Source organism: Cervus canadensis, chromosome 1 (genome assembly GCF_019320065.1).
Source record: "Cervus canadensis isolate Bull #8, Minnesota chromosome 1, ASM1932006v1, whole genome shotgun sequence".
NCBI lineage: Eukaryota > Metazoa > Chordata > Mammalia > Artiodactyla > Cervidae > Cervus > Cervus canadensis.
In genome coordinates, this window is record NC_057386.1 from 16,215,119 (window position 1) to 16,238,220 (window position 23,102).

A 23,102-nucleotide genomic window follows, 5' to 3' on the forward strand; every position below is an offset into this window, starting at 1 on the left:
GGGTTGAAATAGGGAAGAGTCCCTGGAGGAGGGCATAGCAATGCATTTCAGTATTCTTGCCTGGAGAATTCCATAGACAGAGGAACTTGGCAGGCTATAGTCCATAGGGTTGCAAAGAGTCGGACATGATCAAAGCAACTTAGCCCCTATCACATAAGTGTGGGAAGAGGGACCCCATGGGTCTCATTCTAGGAACTTGAATTTTATGCATGGATGAAGCACTAACAGTCTAACCTCCAAAACACTGTAGTTACCACAGACAAGAAAAATAACAACAGGAGTGGTTACCATTGAAAACTTATTTTGTGCCTTTATTTCATCATTTAATTGGTACAATTGTAGAAGTACTAATTCCTCCACTCTATAGAGGAGGAAACAGAGGACCTAAGAGATTAAGTCACTTGCCCAAGGTAAAACAGATACTGAGGCAAAATTAAGAACTACACCCACATCCAGTGGCAGCCTGGATGAGAGGGGAGTTTGGGGGGAAATGGATACATGTATACATTTGAGTCCCTTTGCTGTCCATTTGAAACTATCACAACATTGTTAAGCAGCTATACTCCAATACAAATAAAATGTTTAAAAAAGAAGAATTAAACCCACATTTGATTGGCTTTAAACCATAGCTGGGCTTCCCAAGTGGCACTAATGGTAAACAACTCACCTGCCAAGGTAGGAGGTGCAAGAGATGTAGGTTTGATCCATGGGTCAAGAAGATCCCCTGGAGGGGGGCATGGCAACCCACTCCAGTATTCTTACCTGGAGAATCCCATGGACAGATGAGCCTGACAGGCTACAGTCCATAAAGTTGCAGAGTCAGACATGACTGAAGTGACTTAGCACGCACACATTCAAACCACAACTGTTCCTTTCCCCAGCCAAAAAGCCCCCTGCTCTGTCTCTCCAGGCGCTGAGAATTCCTTTCAGCTGGAGAGTTTTAGATTATAAATTCAGGAGGAGAAATCAGCACCTCAGCTCAGAACTAATCAAATTAGATAGAAAACAAACCTGTTACTCAGTAGGTCTTGGGTTAAAATAAAGACCCGTATTTGGGGAAGCCACAAAACCCAATATTTCTTGAGTGAAGTCAAAAAGATCATCTTTGCACATGAATTCCAAAACTCAAGTCTACCACCAAACAACCTCTCTTCTTCCCTTACCAGACTATCCCACACTGGGACAGCCTTTCTGTGACATCCCCATCCAGTCTGTGTCCCTTCGACACTGGGTTCCAACAGAGCTCTCCACTTTCATCCTATGTCTGCTTCCCAGGGATCCGATGATCCCTGCAACCCAGTCATAAACACTGGAGTGAGGGGGCTGTGAAATATAACTGAAACTGCTTTTGCTGTCTGCTCTGTTCAGTCGTGTCTGACTCTGCAACCCTTGGACTGTAGCCTGCCAGGCTCCTCTATCCATGGGATTTTTCAGGCAAGAATACTAAAGTGGGATGCCATTTCCATCTCCAGGGGAATCTACCCAATCCAGGGACCAAACCTGAATCTCCTTTGTCTCCTGCATTGCAGGTATATTCTTTACCCACTGAGACATTGAGAAAGCCACTATTATTGGGGGTTTGTTATTTTGGAGGTCTTCTCTAGAGTCCACGATCTTTTGTCCTTTGTTTTTGATTTTTGTTGTTGTTGTTTTTGTTTTGTTTGTTTGTTTTTGTGGGTTGTTTTGGCCACACCTCGCAGATGGGGAACTTCCCAGACCAACAAATCTTCTGGACCAGAAATTGAACCAGAACCCACTGCAGTGGAAGGGTGGATGAAGTCTTAACCCCTGGACTATCAGGGAAGTTGCTTAGAGCCCATCCTCTTTTAAATTTAATTTGTTTATTTGGCTGCACTGGGTCTTACTTGAGGCATGCAGGATCTTTAGTTGTGGCAAGTGAACTCTTAATTGCAGCATGTGGGGTCTAGTTCCCTGACCAGGGATCAAACCTGTGCCCCTTGCAATGGGAACCCAAAGTTAGCCACTGGACCACCAGGGAAGTCCTGAGCCCATACTCTTAAAGAGGACTCTACCCTGCCTCTCAATGGTTCTCTGGGGCTAGATAGCTCAGCATAGCCCATCACCACTCTGGAATCACTCCAATCACAATGATGAACCTATGAACAGATCCCCAAGAGAATAATTCATGCAAATTTAGGTATGCCAGCGCAGTAGAATCCTATACAGATCATTACAACTCTATAAACCAGATCAACAAAAAGTATACTAGAAGTGAGGGGTGGAGAGAGAGACAGCAAAATAACAAATGCACTCTTCATCTTCACCAGCTGAACCAAGCACCATGCTAGACTCTATCTCATATTATCTTACTTCTAAAACTGTAAAAATACATAATGATTAGATTCAGAAATCATTCAGAAATTCAGAAAACTGTAGATGTGAAAAGAAAGCAAAAAATGTTTTAAGTTCATGGAAGCAGGCATCGCTGCCGGAGAACGCCGAGTTGCCTCCAGACTTCTCCATTCAGACAGCATCTGAAACAAGACTCTAACCTCTCCCAGGGTTGAATGCTGGAGATTCATAATTCTGGGCCATAGTCATCAGGCCACTCACTGCAGGCTAAAGATATCAGTTGACTTGTTTGAGCATCTACTACATGGGAAGCTTCTGCAGCAATAACTTAAACAGCCCCCTATGTATTATCTGTAACTCCTTCATCAAGTTGTGGATCATAAAATGTGGTGATGATCTCATGAGTGTATACTTATCTCAAAATTCAAGTCATATACATTAAATATATACAGATTTTTTTTTAAATTTTTTTTTATTTTTTATTAGTTGGAAGCTAATTACTTCACAACATTTCAGTGGGTTTTGTCATACATTGATATGAATCAGCCATAGAGTTACACGCATTCCCCATCCTGATCCCCCCTCCCACCATCCTCTCCACCCGATTCCTCTGGGTCTTCCCAGTGCACCAGGCCCGAGCACTTGTCTCATGCATCCCACCTGGGCTGGTGATCTGTTTCACCATAGATAATATACATGCTGTTCTTTCGAAACATCCCACCCTCACCTTCTCCCACAGAGTTCAAAAGTCTGTTCTGTACTTCTGTATCTCTTTTTCTGTTTTGCATATAGGGTTATCGTTATCATCTTTCTAAATTCCATATATATGTGTTAGTATATACACAGCTTTTAAAATGTGGATCCTACCTCAATAAAGTGTTGTTTTTTTTAAGATATTGTTGCCCTATCCTGGACAATCTGTTACACATACAAGAGTCTTAAAGGAAGTCATCAAGTATTTCCTGACAGATTTAGCAATAAGTCTTAATCTGTAGAATCTAAATTGTCTTACCATGAAAAAGTGAAATTGAAAGTCACTCAGTCCTGTCCGACTCTTTGCAACCTCATGGACCATACAGTCCATGGAATTCTCCAGGCCAGAATACTGGAGTGGGTAGCCTTTCCCTTCTCCAGGGGATCTTCCCAACCCAGGGATGGAAACCAGGTCTCCCACATTGCAGGCAGATTCTTTACCAGCTGAGCCACAAGGGAAGCTCAAGAAAATTGGAGTGGGTAGCCTGTCCCTTCTCCAGCGGATCTTCAAGACCCAGGAATGGAATCGGGGTGTCCCGCATGGCAGACGGATTCTTAACCAACGGAGCCATAGGGAGTACTACTTCTCATGAGTACTACTCTTTTCACTAAAAGTAGGTGTGTGCACACTTGTGCGTCCTCTGCAGAGAAACGCCGCAGTGGACCAAGAGACAGAGTTCTCCCTGGGAGGGTCACCCGAGTACCAGAAAGAGCAACCTGGGCTGTGCCCCTCCCAGCACCAATGAGGCCGAGTGCCAGCTGCCTTGGCAGCTGACAGTGCGCGTGCGGCAGCAAGAGAGACAAAGCCAGGGAGCCAAGCCAGCTCCGGGGACCCCTGGCGTGGCCGTTCGCACGCAGTGGAGAGTGTTCGGATGCTGGGCTTGTCCCGGAAGCGGAGGCTACTGCCGCCACCCTAGGACACTGTAGGAGGTAGAGCCCTCGTCCTCCTCCGAATCGCTCCCGCGGGGAGCCTCCAAGTAAAAACCAAACAGACAAAAACTTGGGAGAACGTGTACACAAAGAGAAAGAGAAATGTCGAGTAACCGGTAAGTCTGCGCGCACACGCTCTCATTTGAGAAGCGACAACCGCATCCCTCTGCCAACGCGGGGGAACAGCCCCGGGAAGCTTGCCTGGGCTCCGGGAGCCACTCTGCCTTCGTACGGCCGGGACCACCTGCGAGGCGCGCAGCCGGGACTGAACTCCGGGCTCAGAGATGCGCCCACCGCGCCGCTCACGTGGAGATCGCCCGGGACAGGCGCCTAACTCGGCTTAAGAGTTAGTTGGGTGTTCCGGTGGACTTGCCCCTAGGTAGTGGCTCTCCCTGACCGCAGCGGAGCCCGGAAGGTCCCCAGCTCCCAGCTCCGACGTCTCCAGCCTGGCCCCGCGCACTCTGAGCCCAGGGGCGCAGGACCCACCCGACCGGCTTCCCCGCTCCACGTCCGCTCTGTACACTCCGCTGCGGCAGGACGCGCGGCGCGGCTCACCCGAGACCAGGGTCCCCACCGCGCGGGAGCCCCACTCACCTCCGACACCGACGCCCGCCAGCGCCCCCACCATCAGCACCGCGGCCCAGAGTCGCCGCGCTCGCATCTCGTCCGCCCGCCGCCGCGCTCCCTCTCGGCAGCGTCCTCCCGCCCCACAGCGAGCGGCGGCGCCCGCGGCCGCTTTTCCCGGGGCCGGAGGGGAGGGGACGCTGTGGGTGGGACGCAACGGGGCGGGCCGTGGACTGATGCTCCCTCCCCTCCGGCCTTTCTGCGGACCCTCCACCGCAGGGCGGAAAGTGGGAAACCGCCGCTCCTCTCTGCCGCTGGGGCTCAGCCCGCGAGGATCGCCTGCGGGTACGCAAGGCAAGACTGGGACCCCAGGGAGGTCGAGGGCGCATCCTCCGGGGACATCCTGGCCCCAGGGTCCACATCGGGCACTTGGTATGCTTAGAAAAGCCAGAAACCTGTGCCCTCTCTTCGGAGACACCCACACGGCTTTCTCTTTCCCTCGAGGTCCTCGGGCACCTGCCCTCTGTACCTTGACTTTTGGTCATTGATACGTTCATTCATTTAATTGACAAACCTGCTGAACGCCTACTCTGTGCCAGGCACCTGTTTAGTCCTTTGTTATTCACTAATATTTATCTTGGATTAGTTTGGTTTTCCAGTAAACAGTAAGCCTCTTGAAGACAAGACCGCATCTCAAGTTTGTGTAAGCACTTGATGTGCATAAAGGACCTTTCTCTGCAAATAGGTGCTTGCAAGGAGTAAGCACAGTATCTGATAAACATTTCAAGACAGTCAGCATACTGCCTGCACTCAAACTCACAGGCTTTAGAGCTTTATCTCATTCTCTTCAAAGGCCTCCTGCCTCCCTGGATCCCTACTTATGGGTCTCTGGGTCCTCCACAAACTAGAAACTTCGGGGGAAGCTCAAAGGCGACAGCGCTGGGACTGTGAGCAGGAGCCCACCACAGATAAGGGCTGGTGCAGGCTGCCTCAATAGGAAGCTCTAAGGATAATGAAAAACAAGGTCTGAGGACTTCCCTGGTGGTCCAGTGGTTAGGAATCTGCTTGCCAATGCAGGGCCTTCCCTGGTGGTTCAACTGATATTGAATCCGCCTGCAAAGTGGGAGACCTGAGTTCAAACCCTGGGTTGGGAAGATCCCCTGGAGAAAGGAAACGCTACCCATTCCAGTATTCTTGCCTGGAGAATTCCATGAACTGTATAGTCCCCATTCCATGGACTATACAGTCCATGGGGTCTCAAAGAGTCAGACATGACTGAGTGACTTTCACTTGCCATTGCAGGGGACCTGGGTTCATTCTCTGGTCCAGGAACCAAGTTCCCACATGCAGCTAAGACGGTACCCGGCAATGACTGAGCCCTGGAACCCTAGAGCGTTGGTTCTGCAACAGGAGAAGCCACCACAATGAGAAGCCCACACAATGCAACTAGAGAGTAGCCCCCTCTTGCTAAAACTGCAACTTGGGATAGCCATACTCAGCAACAAAGAGCTGTGACCCAGAGCAGCCCAAAAATTTTTTTAAATGAAGAAAAGGAAAGAAAAAGCCCTGAGGCATCAGGCAGGATTTGGAATCTCTCCAGATGTTGGGCTCCTCCAAAGCCTTCCAGGCTGTGCTTGGGCTTCCCTAAGCTCTCTCCTGAGATGCACAAGATACCTGGAAACTGGCCCTGCCTCAGGTCTCCAGCCCCACCTCCCATCCTAGCTCAAAAAGATATGTAACATTCCCAAACACTCCTTGCCTGTCTGTCTGACTGATCTTACTTCCTCTTTCCACATGGAAAATTCCACTTATCAGAACATCTCAGATGTCACCTCTTCCATATAATCATGTCTGATCTCCCCTCTTCCTTCTGCCCCACCCTCAGCAGAGATGGGCATTTCCTCTTCAGACCTCCCAAACACTAGGAAAAAAAAGAGCACACATCAGTAGAAGTGTCATTCGTGATTTGCAAGGGGGCAGGGGAGGAGCCACCCACAAAGGGTCACTGGGCTTCCTGACCTGAGCTCCATACGCTGTTCCTAACTGCTGGAAGGTGTCTAGGTCAGTCGTAGTTTTAACAGTGGATCAAAATCCAGATCACACAGGTTTCATCTCCACCTAGATGTTTACTTATTTGCTTCATTCTCATGTATATAAACTATCTCCCATTCACCTAGGTGTCTCCCCAGCCTAACACTGCTGGTACCAACCACTTGGGGTGGACACCTGTCCAGCAAATATGCTGTCCAAGTTTCCAATCCCTTCAGCCTGAAGAACTATCTTTAGCAGACTTTAAAGGCAATAAATATGCTCAGTGGTAAAGAATCTACCTGTAAACGCAGGAGACTCAAGAGACCCAGGTTCGATCCCTGGGTCAGGAAGATCCCCAGGAGAAGAAAATGGCTACCACCCCAGTGTTCTTGCCAGGAATTCCATGGACAGAGGAGGCCTAGTGGGCTGCAGCGCATGGGGTTGCAAAAAGTTGGACATGACTTTGAGACTAAAAAGCAAAATGCTCAATTTTTATTTGTCTCATTTCTAATGATACTTCTTCTATAGAGATTTTTAGGTTAATAGGGTAATTTTTTCTTTCAGTACTTTATAGATGTTGTCCCACTGTTTTCTGGTTCCACTGTTTCTGATGAGAAGCCAACCATCATTTATTTTATTTATTTATTTTTCTGGCTTCAGCATGAGGTGTGTGGAATTTTAGTTCCCCAACCAGGGATCAAACCAGGGCTCTCATCAGTGAAAGCATGGAGTCTTAACCACTAGACTACCAAGGAATTCCCATCATATATATTCTTGTTTCCTTGTCTTTTCTCTCTGGGTTTTTGTTTTTTTTTTTTAATCATTTACACTTACAGAAGAGTTTCGAATATTCAGTTCCCTTTTATTCTTCACTCCGTTTCCCCTACTGTCAACATTGTGTACTGCCATATTGCAATTATTGAACACAGAAAGCTCAGTATGATACTATTAACTAATCTAGACACAATATTTGAATTTTGCCAATATTCCACTAATATCCTTTTTCTGTTCTAAGATCCAATCCAGCATCCCATATTGTATTGTTACCATGTTTCCTTAGTCTCTTTCAGTCTATGACATTTTCTCAGTCTTTCTTTTCTTTCATCACCTTGACATTTTTGTGTCAATTATTAGGCCAAGTATGATGTAGTATTCTTGCCTGGAGCATCGCCTGGACAGAGGAGCCTGGTGGGCTACAGTCCATGGGGTCACAAGGAGTTGGCCATGACTGAGAGAGTGACTAAACACACACACATGGTGTAGCATGGCCCTCACTCTGGGTTTGTCTGGTGTTTTCTCATGATTGTATTGAAGCTTTCTAAGCAAGAATATCACAAAAATATGTGCTTTGTCATTACCTTATACCAGGCGGTGTGTGTGTATGCATGTGTGTGGGGGAGGCGGGTGTTTCGTCATTATGTCGTGTTTGACATAACAATGAATCTTATTGCTTTGATCTCATGGTGAAGGTGATGTCTGCCAGGTTTCTTTACTATAAAAGAACGATTTTGCTCTTTGTAATTAATCAATATTTTCTGGGAAGATACTTCAATTCTATGCAAATATCCTGTTTCTCTTCCTACTTTCACCCACTAATTTCAGCATCCATCAATGGTTCTTGATTGCAATTAATTGGTTAGTGTGATATTTCATTAATAGTGATATTTTTATTTCCATTTTTTCCTTCTATAGCTGTTAATTAGTATTCCACAGTAAGGAAGACCTGCTCTCTTCTCTCTCATTTTTAAAATTCAGTGTGAATTTGTGGATATTTATTTTATTCTATGAATTATAATACAAAACTATCTTAACTTATTTTGTTGCCCAGATTGTCTCAGATTTGTTACTAGCTGCTTTTGAGTTAACTCTTTATCAGTTTTTTAGCAGTTTGATTGTAAGATGAATAGGTGCTTTTCTTCTTCACCAACTTAAGGTTAATGGACTCTTGAATGGTTTTTGTTGTTGTTATTCAGTCACTAAGTCATGTCTGACTCTTCATGACCCCATGGACTGCAGCACGCCAGGCTTCCCTGTCCCTCACTGTCTCCCAGAATTTGCCCAAGTTCACAACCATTGAATTGGTGATGCTATCCAACCTTCTCATCCTCTGCCTCCCTCTTCTTATGTAGAAAGAGAAAGAAAGAGAAATCATTCAGTTGTGTCCAACTCTTTGCGACCCCATGGACTGTAGCCTATCAGGCTCTTACATCCATGGGATTTTCCAGGCAAGAATACTGAGGTGGGTTGCCATTTCCTTCTCCAGGGGATCTTCCTGACCCAGGGATCAAACCCAGGTCTCCCACATTGCAGGCAGATGCTTTACAGTCTAAGCCACCAGGGAAGACCTTGTAAGTGGTTTATTTTTCACCAAATATAGGAACTCCTTAGCAATTATGTCTTCCAATATTTTTTCTGCCCATTCTCTCTCTCCTTACCTTCTGAAACTCCAGTTACACATGTTTTGTTGTTGTTTGGTCACTAAGTCGAGTCCGACTGTTTTGCAACCCTACGGACTGTAACTCACCAGGCTCCTCTGTCCATGAGATTTCCCAGGCAAGAATACTGGAGTGGGTTGCCATTTCCTTCCCCAGGGGGTCATCCTGACCCAGGGATCAAACTTGCGTCTCCTACATTGCAGGCAGATTCTTTACCGCTGAGCCACCAGAGAAGCCCACACGTATTTTAGATATCATCTAAAATAAACTATCCCACAGGTCACTGAGACTCCAGGTTTTTTAAATAACTTTATTGTTTGCTTTTTGATTAAATAGTAATCTCTGTTTAAGTTTCCCAACCCTTTCTTTTGCAGTCTCTATTATGCTGTTATGCCTACTGTGTTTTAAGTTCTAGAATTTTCCATGCTTCTCTTTCACAGTTTCACTTTCTCTGCAGAGATTCCCCATATCTTCAATAATTATGTCTATATTTTCCTTTATGTCCTTCAGTTCAGTTCAGTTGCTCAGTCATGTCCGACTCTTTGTGACCCCATGAACAGCAGCACGCTAGGCCTCCCTGTCCATCACCAACTCCCGGAGTTCACCCAAACCCATGTCCATTGAGTCGGTGATGCCATCCAGCCATCTCATCCTCTGTCGTCCCCTTCTCCTCCTGCCCTCAATCTTTCCCAGCATCAGGGTCTTTTCAAATGAGTCAGCTCTTCGCATCAGGTGGCCAAAGTATTGGAGTTTCAACTTCAGCATCAGTCCTTCCAATGAATATTCAGGACTGATTTCCTTTAAGATGGACTGGTTGGGGGAACTCCCTGGTGGTCCAGTGGCTAAGACTCTGCACTCCTGATATAGGGGACCTGGGTTCAATCCCTGGTCAGGGAACTAGATCCCACATGCCACAACTAAGATTCTATGCAGCCAAATAAATAAAAATAAATGTTTAAAAAAAAAAAAAAAAAGATGGACTGGTTGGATCTCTTGCAGTCCAAGGGACTCTCAAGAGTCTTCTCCAACACCACAGTTCAAAAGCATCAATTCTTTGGTGCTTAGCTTTCTTTATCGTCCAACTCTCACATCCATACATGACCACTGGAAAAACCATAAACATGATTATAACCAGTATTCTAAAATTCCAGTCTGCTAATTCTAGCTTATCTCAGGAACTGTATTTCTTTATTGCCTTTTGAAAAATGGTGGGTCCCAAGTTTCTGCTTCTTCATATGTATAGTGATATTAGATTATATATTAACACTGTGACTTATTCATTTCAGAGTTTATGTTGTCTTCCTTTGAGAAGAACTGAATTTAGTTCTATTAGACAAATTACTGGCAGATTATCTTGACAGAATGGTTTTATTCTTTTTCAGGGAGGGCTGGTCATTTCAAATTCTATCCTTAATCTTAGAGAGTGTGTTTCTGTGTATGTGCCTGTAGAACGTGGTCCTTACTCCTAAGGTGTGGACGTTCTGTATTATCTAAGCTGTATCACCAAGTTGTTTAGTGAGATCTTCTCATTCTGACTGGGCTAGAACTCCATCTCTAAGCCATGTGCCACCTCTAGAGTTCTCTTCAGCTCTCTGCTGCTCTCTGCTAAGCCCTAGAGAGTCTAACTATGCGCATGCGCAGCTCGGCCTTTGTCCAAAGACCGTAGAGATCACCCATGCAGACTTCTGGGGCACCCCTCTGTTCAGCATCCCCCTCTCTAAAAGCCTTTCCCACAAATTACAGCTTCTTCAGAGGCCCTGAACTCTAATCTACGCTTTTCACCTCAGTGAGATCACCATGCCCTTATTAGACTCCACCTTCTCCCACTGCTTTCCTGGTGGCTCAGAGGTTAAAGCGTCTGCCTGCAATGCGGGAGACCTGGGTTAGATCCCTGGGTCGGGAAGATCCCCTGGAGAAGAACATGGCAACCCACTCCAGTATTCTTGCCTGGAGAATCCCATGGATGGAGGAACTTGGTAGGCTACAGTCCATGGGGTCACAAAGAGTCGGACATGACGGAGCAACTTCACTTTCACTTTCTCCCACTGCATTCCAGAAGCATTCCCACTGCTCCTCCAGGCCAAAAGCTCCTAGGCAAATGTAGAGCTCCTCACCTCATGTGTTTCTCTTCCCACAAGGATTATAATTCTGCTAGCCATATTCAATGTCTAAAGCAGTTTCTCAAATATTTTGCCTGAATATATTCTTGATTATTGTGGGAGAGTAAGTTCTATACCTGTCACTTCGTCATAGTCAGGAGCAGAAGTTCCATGATTATTTATCCATCTCTGCCTCTCCCACCATCACCTCTCTCTGGTAGACAGTGAGATCCTTGAGCACAGGGGCAGTAGCTTTTTATCTTTATATTACTCAGTAGGCCCTCAGTAAATAAAATAATTTCTTCCTACTTTTTATCTTCTTAGCAGCCCTTGATGGTTAATGTTAAAAAAAAATTGTTAATCAAGCAGTGATGTTGGGAGATCTGAGTGTCTATTCCGTGATTTATCCAAGTGCCATATTCCGCAATGGATAGGACCATGGAGGGCTATCCAATGCATGGCAGGCAGATCATCCCCAAGATCCATTTAAGATGCAGGAGTCGCATTATCTGGTTCCTTGAGTGACCTTGGCCAGGCTGACACCAGGATAGGGAACCTTGCCCTGTGCTCTTGTCAGCCCCCTTGGGAAGCCCCACTCCATCCAGTTGCTCATTGTCACCACTGTAAGTTGGAGGAAACACTTCTGTGGCCATTTCCTGGATCTCTTTCCTTCAAGGTCATGTTTATTTCCCCTTTGTACTTAGAGTCAGAAGGTCCCCGGGTTCACATCCTTGCCCCACCTCTTACTGATTAAGTGATCTTAAAACGCTCCAAATCCTCTCTATACTCATTTTTCTTTCTTTCTTTCTTTCTTTTTTTGGCCTTCCTTCTCAGCTTGTGGGATCTGAGTTCTCTGATGAGGGATCAAACCCACGCCCACATGGACCAAAGCTGATGAAGCACTGAGTCCTAACCACTGGATCACCAGGGAATTCCCTATATTCATTTTTCTTATCTATAAAAAATAACTGTTCCCTGCCCTTTTCCCCACCCCCAAACCCACTCTACTCACTCCCAACACCCACACATGTTTATGAGGTTCTAGAAATCAGGGATATGAAAGCCTTTGGAATCTGAAAAACACAGAAAAGTATGTTCTTATTGTTCTTATTATTTGTGGAGATATTGTAGGTCTATCAATGCAAATTCATTCCTCTGAGGACTTCCCTGGTGGTCTAGTGGCTAAGACTCCGAGCTTCCAAAGCCATGGTCCTGGATTCCATCCCTGGTCAGGGAACTAGATCCTGCGTACCACAACTAAGAGTTTGCATGCTGCAACAAAGATCCCACAGCAGTCAAATAAATAAATAACTTTTTAAAAAATTTGTTCCTGTAGTTAAGGGGTCTTGAGTGTGGACTAAGTGTACTGATTCACAGTTTTGTCCTCCTACATGTTTGGCAGAGGCTCTTCTGTCCATTGAGAGAGAGAGATGACAGGGCTGTTCCTTTGGCTTAAAGGAAATGAGTTTTCAGAGTCCACACTGACTTAAAGATGATAGAACTTGGAATTTCTAGGCTCTGGGGAGCTGTGTGGGAAAGTACCCGTAGATTTTTATCAAAGTTGTGAAGGGATGAGCTCAGCCTTGGCATTTCACATTCATTCACAAGCATGTATTAGGCACCTGCTGTGTGTCAGCATACTGAGAATGCTGTAGTGAAGAGCACCAGGCCCTGCCCTCCCAAAGCTTGCGCCCCACTGGGCCTAACACAGTCAAGTTCTGTCTTGGCGTGCATTCTCACATAAGCCAGGCCTTTCTTTGCTGAAAAGAACAAGTAAGAGCCCAAGGACTTTCTATCTCAACTCATCATACAAAGTACCACCTGGCCAAGCCTGGGTTCAAGCTCTGTGAGCACAGAAGGCATCATATGACTGCTCACACCCTGTCTCAGACCAATCCAGATGCTTACTCCATCCAACCCCCAAGCCAGGGTGATGCCTCATTCCAGTAACAGAGCTGCTGCTTGACTTCTGGCCCCAAATTCCTCTTTGGGTATCTTTCTATTCTCAGTCACCTTCCTTGGGGCCCTGCTTCAGTGAATCCAAACTTGCAACTGGGCTCCAGACTTTTTTTCCCAGCCATCCCATGTGGCTTGTAGGATCTTAGTTCCCCAACAAAGGATTGAACCCAGGCCACCACAGTCAAAGTGCCGAGTCCTAACCCAGAGTTTGCTCAAGTTCCTATCCATTGAGTCAGTGATGCTGCCTAGCCATCTCATCCTCAATAAATGTGAGCTATTTCTTCCCCCTAGGATCAGTTCATCTATGCTGAATTCCCTAAATTTTCTCTGCAAGTCAAGATACCCACTGCTTCATTGTTGCTGCTTGTCACTAGCCCCCTGGGCTGTAGTTGAGGTGAGCTGATTAATTGAGGCAGGGGGATGTTACAGGCTATGGGGAGGGTCCTTACTGGTCAAACTGACCATCCCCTGATGTAGCTCCTGGGTCAGGGCCCTGTCCCTATTCCAACCCCTGGAAGATCTTTAGCATAATCAGTGTTGCTGGGACAAGTCTCAGATTGTCCCAAGTTCATGGACCACTCTTCTTGCCAACACCTAAAGCATCAGGGCTATTCTGAAGCCAGGGACATTGTTTCTTCACCACAAGTCCTTGGATGAATTTCAAAAGATCTGTGAACCCCCACTGATAGCCAAAAGTTTGTGTTTTCTACAGAAATAGTCCTTAGGTTTCACTAGTTTCTTAAATGGTCTATGACCCATGTGTTAAGAACTATCACTTTGGGATACGGGAGCCCTAGAGTCGAGCCCTAGTCCATGAGGCTGGGAGGCCTTCTTCTGGGCCACTGAGGACTCAGAAAGGCCCAACGTCAACAGTATCCACAGGGCCTTACCATCACTCCAAGAAACAGGGCCCAGTCACTGGATCCCCCCAAACCTGCCTGAATCCACTCCCCAATCCCTCAACCCAGTTCCTCCCAACGGGGAGTGTTATTTCCCCAGGTCTTCTCCAGCCGGAGAATGGCCTCTCCCCGCCACCCCCCATGTCCCCTCACTGTCACAAGCTGCTGACCCAGGCCCTTTCCCCCAAGTGTGATTTTCCTCCAAGGAAAAGAACTAGAATTTGAGAGCACTTCTTTGATAAATAAATAAATATCTTTTTTTTTATACACCACTTTCTTTATAAATATTGATCATCTCCCTTAATCCTCATAATAACTTATTTTACAGACGCTGAGGTTAAGTAGGGTGACAGAACAATTATTATTATTATTGTTATTATATTAGACCCCATTTATTTTGTAATTTTTATATGCAAAATACTGTGCTAAGAATTTTTTCATACTTTATTTAATCAGCACAAAATAGGCAAGGGATTCCTGATCTTATAAGTGAAAAAACAGAGGCTCAGAGAAATGGGATAGTTAGCTGAAGAACACCTAGGGTGACTTCCCTGGTGGTCCACTGGCTGAGACTCTGCACCCCCAATGCAGGGGGCCTGGGTTCAATCCCTGGTCAGGTAACTAGATCCCACATGCCACAACTAAGACCCAGTGAAGCCTAGTTAATTATTATTTTTTAAAAAAGAGTGCCTAGGTAGTAAGCAACAAAAGGGGCACTGAGAAGCAGGTCCCTCTGACTCTACACCCCACTGTCTCCCTAACTATAAGTGGGGCTACAGGTTGCCCGATACCCTCTAATGTTTCAGGTGGGCCTTGCTATGTTCATGCGAGAAATTCCTATTGGAATAAAGGAAAAAATTTAATCTGGAGGTCCATAAAGAAGTTTCCCCGAGGGTCCCTGCAGCCCAGGCCAAGACCGGGAATTCTGTGCTCCCAGCCCAAGAAGGCACACAGAACATTTTCTCCAGAAAAAGCCTTTTCCTCACCCTCCCGCTCCCTAGCCCTGCTCTATTTCCAGGTCCTGACCACTTCCTGTCTTAACTATTACAAGAAGTTACCAGCCGTGCCCGCCTGACTCCTGAGATATGAGAACTACACCGGAAAAACCTGGGCGTTAGACCAAGTTCTGGGCCGAACAGAGAGCCCCTGGGATTCAGCTTTTCCCTGAAAGGATGAGACAGAGAGGCGTGACTGTGAGCTGGGTGTATGATCAGCAGCGTGCCTCACTTCCCCAAGGCTCTGGCTGCTTCCAACCCAATAAGGCCTGCAGTAAGGACTTGGGAGCCCCAGGGTCTGAGGAAGGAGAGGAAGGGGAAAGCCCATACCTAGGGCGCTCCAACCAGGACCCCTGGCAGGAGAACACCTTGACCTCCCGGGTTCCCCCTCCTCCTTCCCTCTCCTCCCTCACCCTCTTCTCCTCCCCTCTGGAGCTCAGGCACCCATGATTACCCTGAGGGCTGTGTTCCCCATCTGTGGTAGTTTCTTGGAACCACCACTCATCTGTCTTCCTGACCCTGTGTCTTTGATTCTTCCTTGGAAACCCTACACTCTAGCCATCCCCTAAGTACACTAAGGATTTTGAAGTAGTACCTTCAGACTGGGAGCATCCTAGTTTTCTAGAGCTTTCTTCTGCCCAGGTCACAAAATGAACCTTTATTTCCTACTGCCTCAGAACTCTACCAAGCACTCCATTCAGGTAAGATGACAGAGTGAATGACAACTTCAAAGGTAACAATTATCAAGGGCTTATTATTTGCCAGCCACTGTACTAAATACTTCATAGGGACTTCCCTGGCAGTCCAATGGTTAAGACTCTGTGCTTCCAATGCAGGAGGCACTGGTTGAATCCTTGGTTGGGGAGCTAAGATCCCATGTGCTATGGGGTAAGGCCAAAAAATAAATAATAATGGACATTTGGGACACTGAGGCAGGTGACCATAAGTGTCCTTTGAGGCTGGAAGACAGAACTCTTAGAGACACTCAAAAACTAATTGCAGCATGGCAGAAGATGGAGGAGAAGCACATGGTAAATTGCCAAAGGTACATGAAATTAGCTACATGGATTGGAGACGTTAAGTCTCTCCCCTATTTATTTGTAGCAATTTTTAATTGTATTTTTATCAAGCTGTAAAACAAAAGCAAATAAAAAATATGAGAGTGATTATTACACAAGACTACCCCTAACAAGCCCAAATTCCCAGAAAACAAATAAATTTAGTAACATGTCCACCTTAATTACAGGCTTCCCAGGTGGTGTCATGGTAAAGAACCCATCTGTCAATAAAGAAGACACCTCTTAGGCAGGTGGGTTCTTTACCACTGTTTTGATGAGCACTGTTTCTCTCTCCTCTTGTTGCCCAGGTATTTCTGTTATTTGGGGATTTCCCAAAAGGATAAGAGTTCTTTCATTTTCCTTCTTTTGCTAGAACTGTATGTGCTGCCTAGAATACCCCTCTGCCTATAGAGTTAATAATTGAGTTCTTACTAGGTTACAAATGCTGTTTTGTTTTGGGTGGGTTTTTTCAGATTTTTTTTTCTTTTTAATTTATTGGAGTATAGTTGATTTACAATGCTGTGTTAGTTTCAGGCATACAGCCAATTGAATCTGTTATACGTATACAAATGCTGTTTTAATGCTTTACATTGATCAACTCACTGGATCCTTGTAATAACCAAATGAGGTCAGTACTACTATTGTCCCCACTTTATAAATTAGGAAACTGAGGCTTGGAGAGGTTGAAAACCTTGCCCAGGGTCACACAGCTCATGAGTGTAGACCCTTCCTGACCCTGAGACTACACTCTTAACCCAGACTCTCTTCTAAGAGCACACATCAAGTCACCGGCATCCTCTACAGTTTCACTGCCAGCCCCTCCTCCTCCAAAGAGCCTTCTCTGATGTCCTAACTGGAAATAGTGCTGCTTTTCCCTTTAAAATCTCCCCCACTTCTTTGTTAGTATCTATCTTACAGCCTTTGCCTTCCACTTGATATTTTTGTGTTTGTATACCATATATGTCTTAGCTACCCACTCCAGTATTCTTGTCTGGAAAATCCCATGGACAGAGGGGGACTAGCAGGCTACAGTCCAAGGGGCCTCAAAGAGTCGGACACGACTGAACGCAGGCACAAAACTATGTCTTAGGTTACCTACCGTCCTGAGTGCAACAGCCAGGTCCCATTCAATTTTCTAAACCTCAAAGACCTGGCAAAACTCCAGCTGCCATTATCAGAAACTAGACACTGGCAAAATATCACAAAGACTAAATTCTATAAAAAAAACCTTGCAGTACCAGGAATAAAGTGCATTAAATATATGATTATGAAACTAACCACACAAGAGCGCTCTCCACATTCCAGCTGGTAACCAAGCTTTTAAACGCTAGATCTTTAACCTCTGGCTATTCCTCAAGATGTAGGGCACAGAAGGGCTGCAATGAGAGCTGAAATATGGGTGGGATGGAATGGGAGAAAGGGTAGGGATAACATGATCATTTTTTAAATTTCCTTTGAAGCCGAAGGGCTGGGAACAGAGGGATCCCTGAGACCAGCACGGCCAGATCACTGTTTCAAGTCCTCAAATGCCCAGACCAAAGCCTTGCCCTGCACAAAAACAAACTGAAACACTCAGGACACCCTCATCAGCCTGTCCTTACACTGACCATGGCCCTTTGTTATGAAATGACATGTCAACCCCTAATAACTAACATCCTAGGCTGCTGCTGCTGCTAAGTCGCTTCAGTCATGTCCGACTCTGTGCGACCCCATAGACGGCAGCCCACCAGGCTCAGCCGTCCCTGGGATTCTCCAGGCAAGAACACTGGAGTGGGTTGCCATTTCCTTCTCCAATGCATGAAAGTGAAAAGTGAAACTGAAGTCGCTCAGTCGTGTCTGACTCTTCGAGACCCCATGGACTGCAGCCTACCAGGCTCCTCCGCCCATGGGATTTTCCAGGCAAGAGTACTGGAGTGGGTTGCCATTGCCTTCTCCGAACATCCTGTGAGACTTATGTAAATGTAAAACAGTAAAGATTTTTTAGGAAGTGCACATACTGTCTTGGGTGTGACCATAGATTTGTGAGATGGGAATCATCTCCATTCAACAATGGTCTCTGTTCTAGGGAAAATAAAATTTCTAGGAGAGCAGGAACGTGAACGTTGACAGTCAAGAAGATTCACATCACAGAGAACACACCTGTCTGAAGGAGAAAGTCCAGCAGAGGCCATCGGAGCCTGATCAAGGAGAGTGGAACCAAAGGGACCATGGGGATGCAATGAGCCTGTGAACCCAAGGCACCAGCTGGTGGGGTGAGGGGGGAGGATGGGGAGTGGTGGACATTCACACGGGTTCAACAGGGTCTGGAGCAAGACTCAGAGGGGTGTGGTAGGAATGCTAACTCCGCAAAAAGCAGGGCCACAGAGGAAGTAAAAGTAAAAGGTGGAACTGTCTCTCTAAACCTAAGTGTGACCCAAGGAATGGCTGGGGGAGAGGAGGAAGTGAAGCAGGTCCTGAGAGAAAGAGATGTGCTATTTTAGAGCTCGTGGTAGCCTGGAGGAAGGCTGCCCAAAGCAGATGCAATATCAAAACATTCAGAGGAAAGATAAACAGAATCCCACAAAGGCTCCCGAATGGCAATTCTTAGCCTTTTTTGGGTCTCTGAACTTTTTGGAAATGTGATGAAAAGTATAAGTTCTCAGAAAGAGTGTAAATGTGCTCACAAGTGTCTTTTATGATAAAGAATCTCTGTTCCTTAACACAGCGTTGTAAGCCAATTATATCTCGATGATAGATAGATAGACAGACACTGGATACATACATACATATATATATAGAGAGAGACAGAGACAGAGAGAGAGACAGAGAGAGACACTGGACATAAACACATCAAAATACTAATGGTGTTTTCTCTGAGGGTTGGAGATTATGGGTGATGGTTATTTTTCACTTTATTCTTTTTATGTATTTCTAGTTGTCTGAAATGAACGTGTATTGCTTGTAAAATTAGAGAACAATAAATGTCATTAAGATGAAAAAATATGTCACATTAACAGCTTTTAAAAAAGAATCTCTGTTCCTATCACCAGAGGAATGGACTGTCTTTAAAAGAGAACTATGAACAGCTCAGTAAGGAAACAGGTGGGGAAGGGGCTCTGAAGAGGCTGGTGGAGCTGAGGAAAGATAATTCTCCAGGGTTCTTATCCAGAATAGATGGAAGGAGGGACAGCCAAGGGCTTATTATGAACATAAATTTGTCGCATGGGGCTGTGACCACAAGGCCAAGGAGCCATAAATCCCAAGTGAACTGAATTCTCTTTTTTTGGCTGGGCTGGGTCTTTGTCCCTGCAAGTATTTTTCTCTAGTTGCGCCAGGCAGGGGCTACTCTCTAGTTGCAGTCCATGAGTTTCTCATTGTGGCGGCTTCTCTTGTTGTGAAACATGGGCTTTAGGCACACGGACTTCAGGAGTTGTGGCTCCCAGGCTGGGCTGTGGCCCAGTCACATAGCTGCTCTGCAGCATGTGTGATTTTCCCATACCAGGGATTGAACCCAGGTCTTCTGCATTGCCGGGTGGATTCTTTACCACTGGGTCATCAGGGAAGTCCCTGAAATTTTTGTAATCTCAAAATTAACAAAAACCTGCTACACTAAAGTTCTGAGCAAGAAGAACAGAAAGGTCACAGTCCTCAGCACTGCATGAGTGACATTAGCAGAGTCCACCAACCTCTGTTTGACCTCAGCTCCATGTTTTCCGCCAAGAAGATTAATTTCCAGCTCTGAAGTAGCCAACTACACTGCCAAGAGGGAACTGAATCCCAGGATAGAACACATTAGACAGCAACTGGCCACACGAAATGGATTTGAGAATCTCAGTGTGGAACAAGCACCAGCTGGGAGATGCCGAGCTGAGAAAGAGCAAATGCCAACTTCTGTCGCGGGGAATGGTTCTAGATCTTTTCCAGGTCACTTTGGAAGACAAATCCAGGACCAGTGGATGGAAATTTCAGGGATGTAAATGTCAGATTCCTACTAAGAAGAATATCAATTAGAGTTTTTCCCAAATGGAGTGGGCTATCGTGGGTGGTAGCAAGTCTCCTGCCATAGTGGGTATCCAAGTGAACACTGGATGACTTCTACAGGGCTTTTATGGAAGGGTTTGGATTAGAGATCTCTTCTAACCCTGAAAACTTATGATTCTGTGACTCTAAAAGATCAGGGGAGAAAAGAATGAGTACTTTCCCAGCTTAGTTTTAGATTTTTTTAACTTTGCTTCTCCATCTCTGAACAGCTACACCTCACACCAGTGTGATCCCTGCTCACCCTTCCCCCCTTTCTCAGTCTTTCTTCCTTCTCCCTGCCTCTTATCCCATTCTCCAGTTACTTTTCTCACTCTTCTTTTATCCTTCTTTATTTCTTTTTATGCAAATCCTAAAAGGCAGAGACTCTGGTATTCCCAGGTGGCACAGTGCTAAAGAATCCGCCTGCCAATGCAGGAGACGCAAGAGTCAGTTTTGATCCCTGGTTTGGGAAGATCCCCTGGAGGAGAGCATAGCAACACACTCCAGTATCCTTGCCTGGAGAATCCCATGGACGGAGGAGCCTGGTGGGCTACAGTCCATAGGGTAGCAAAGAGTTGACAGAACTGAGCGACTGAGAACACATGCACGTGATTATAGCTGGGAAAAAAGAAGGCATCTTGTCAGGAATCGCACTCTCCAGGTCCTTGTCTATTTATATTCCATCCAAGCTTGCCACACCTCTTCCATGAAGCCCTCCCTGGCCATTCCCTGAGATCCAAGTGCTATGATACCATACCTCTCCCTCAGTCCTTAGATATACACTGCCTGGTGTCCTTTCTTCTATTTTTGTCTTATAACTTTTCACCTGTAGATCGTTCTTACTTCAGTAGGGTACAAACTCATGGAGTGAAAGACTATGAGTGACTTTGCTTTTGGAACCACCTTTTTGGAAGGTGACTTCCAAAGCACCTGCAGCTATGTACTCTGCAGTTATTTTGAATGAATGCTTTCTGTCACTTAAGATTCCAAACACATATACACAGTGAGGGTGAAAATAAAACAAGACTAGAGTTGATCTAGAGTTGGACTAAAGTTGAGTATAGGAAGTAGCTGGGTGCATTCCAAATGATCTGAATCAGAGAGCTGGAAAAGGACATTAAAGATGATCTAATCGACTTCCTTATTTTGCAACCCGTGGATCAGAAGCCGAGTGTGTGTGTGTCTTAGGAGCCAAACTGTCTAGATGCCAGGTTTCCACGTGTCCAAAACAGAGTCCTCTCTCTGCCCCCTCACTGCAAAACCTTTGAGGGGGTCCTGAAGGAAGCTCACTAATAGTTGTGAGTCTTTGAAAATGAATAAAACCTCCATTTTTCTGAAAACATAGAGATGGACCAAGTGATTTCTAAGGATTCCTTCCAGCCCAGGGTGGGAATCAGTTTTCCTGGAATTCTCACTCTTGGGCGTCCTTTGGAAGCGTGGCTGCTGCAATTATGCCATCTAGTGGTGAGCTGTAGGTATTGCGCCACCAACCAAACACCTGATGGCACTTCATTAATAAACGCCGCAGAGGAAAGAAGCTGAGTGAAGAGAGCATTACGTCTCCTCCCTACCCTTGCCTTGGCTCATTCCCTCCGGCAATGGGAACTTTAAAGGAAACTCCCCATCCTCTCTGAACTGAAGCATAAAACTTTCTCCTCAGCATCTGTCTGCAGGGTTTAGGGTGGGAAGGTAGTTGCACTGGAGGCCGTGTTTCCTGTACCAATCTCTGGGAGGCACGATGCCCAGCCTATGGGTACATCCAGTCATCCTCTGTGCTCCACAAAAGCGATTTTCCCATGCCCATCACTTGCCGTCACCCTGTCAGGATGATGCCATGTCTAGCTCCAGGCTGGAGCCTTCCTTGAATCCACCCAAGAGCTGGGACACCCCTTCCTTCCTCCTCCCACTCTTACTCAGCCTCCTGCGGTGGCCACCCTCTCAAGTCCAGCCAGCCAGCCTGCAGGGCGAGAGAAGGAACCACAGGGGGCGCAGTCCTGTTCCTGTAAGTTACATGGTCCGCTGTGGGACTGAATTGTGTCCCCCAAAATTCATATGGTAAAGCCCCTGGTCTCCAGGGTGATGGTATTTGGAGGTAAAGCCCTTGGTAATTATGTTTTGGTGAAGTCCTGAGAGTGGAGCCCTCATAATGGGATTAGTCTGTCTCTCTGTCTCTGTCTCTTTCTTTCTTGCTCTCTTTCTCGCTCCCCTTTTTTCTCTCTGTTAGGATTCAGCAGGAAATTAGCCACCTGGAAGCCAGAAAGAGGCCTACCAGAACCCAATCATGCTTGCACTTTGATCTCAGACTCCAAGCCGCCAAATCTGTGAGAAATCAATGTCTGTTACTGAAGCCACCCAGTCTATGGTGTTTTGTCCTAGCAACCCAAGCAGACCAAGACATGGTCTGAGTCCTGGTTGGAAGTATTGGAAGTCAGTCCATTCAAAGAAAATCTTGCAGATGGGTCAGTTTTCCCCATAACTCTTCCCAGATGGGACGAATGCTGAGCCTTACTGATGGGCCGGCCAGAGGAGGTTGTGTGTGTGTGCTGAGTCATGCGAGCCCGTGGACTATAGCCTGCTAGGCTCTGCCATGAGATTCTCCAGGCAAGAATAGTGGAGTGGATTGCCGTTCCTTTCACCAAGGATCTTCCCAATCCAAGGACTGAACCTGGGTCTCCTGCATTGCAGGTGGATCCTTTACCATCTCAGCCACCAGGGAAGCTGAGGAGGAGGCTAGGGCGGGGGAAAGATGACTAGGAGCACAAGGGTTCTTGTGTCTTCAAAGGAATAAGCCGAATACCATAAAGAGCCCGGCAAGCCATACCAGTTCCTGAGGAGGTTCACCAAGTAAGAAATGCTTCCAGAACTATCCCCTCAGGAGCCGAGGTGGCTGATCCAGAGCAGCCATCAGGACTGTGAGTAGGGGTCACAGTGCAATGTCACAGGATAAAAGGAGTCTGGGTCTGAGAACTTTGTGCAGAACGGCTGCCATACCAGCCCTGGACAGCCAACCCCCGGACTTCAGTGGGTGGTGAAAACGTACTTTCACGTATTTTAAGCCAGTCTTTTA

General features: G+C 46.2%; 1 protein-coding gene across 1 annotated transcript in view; it reads right to left on the reverse strand.

Annotated features, from left to right (window-relative positions):
* ITGB3 (integrin subunit beta 3) overlaps positions 1-4,747 on the reverse strand; it is a 62,593-nt gene extending 57,846 nt beyond the window's left edge. The window contains exon 1 of the mRNA XM_043465615.1: positions 4,591-4,747. Within this exon, the coding sequence (XP_043321550.1) occupies positions 4,591-4,657 (67 nt within the window). The 5' untranslated portion in view covers positions 4,658-4,747. The remainder of the gene's footprint in view (positions 1-4,590) is intronic.
* Positions 4,748-23,102: the final 18,355 nt, after the last annotated feature.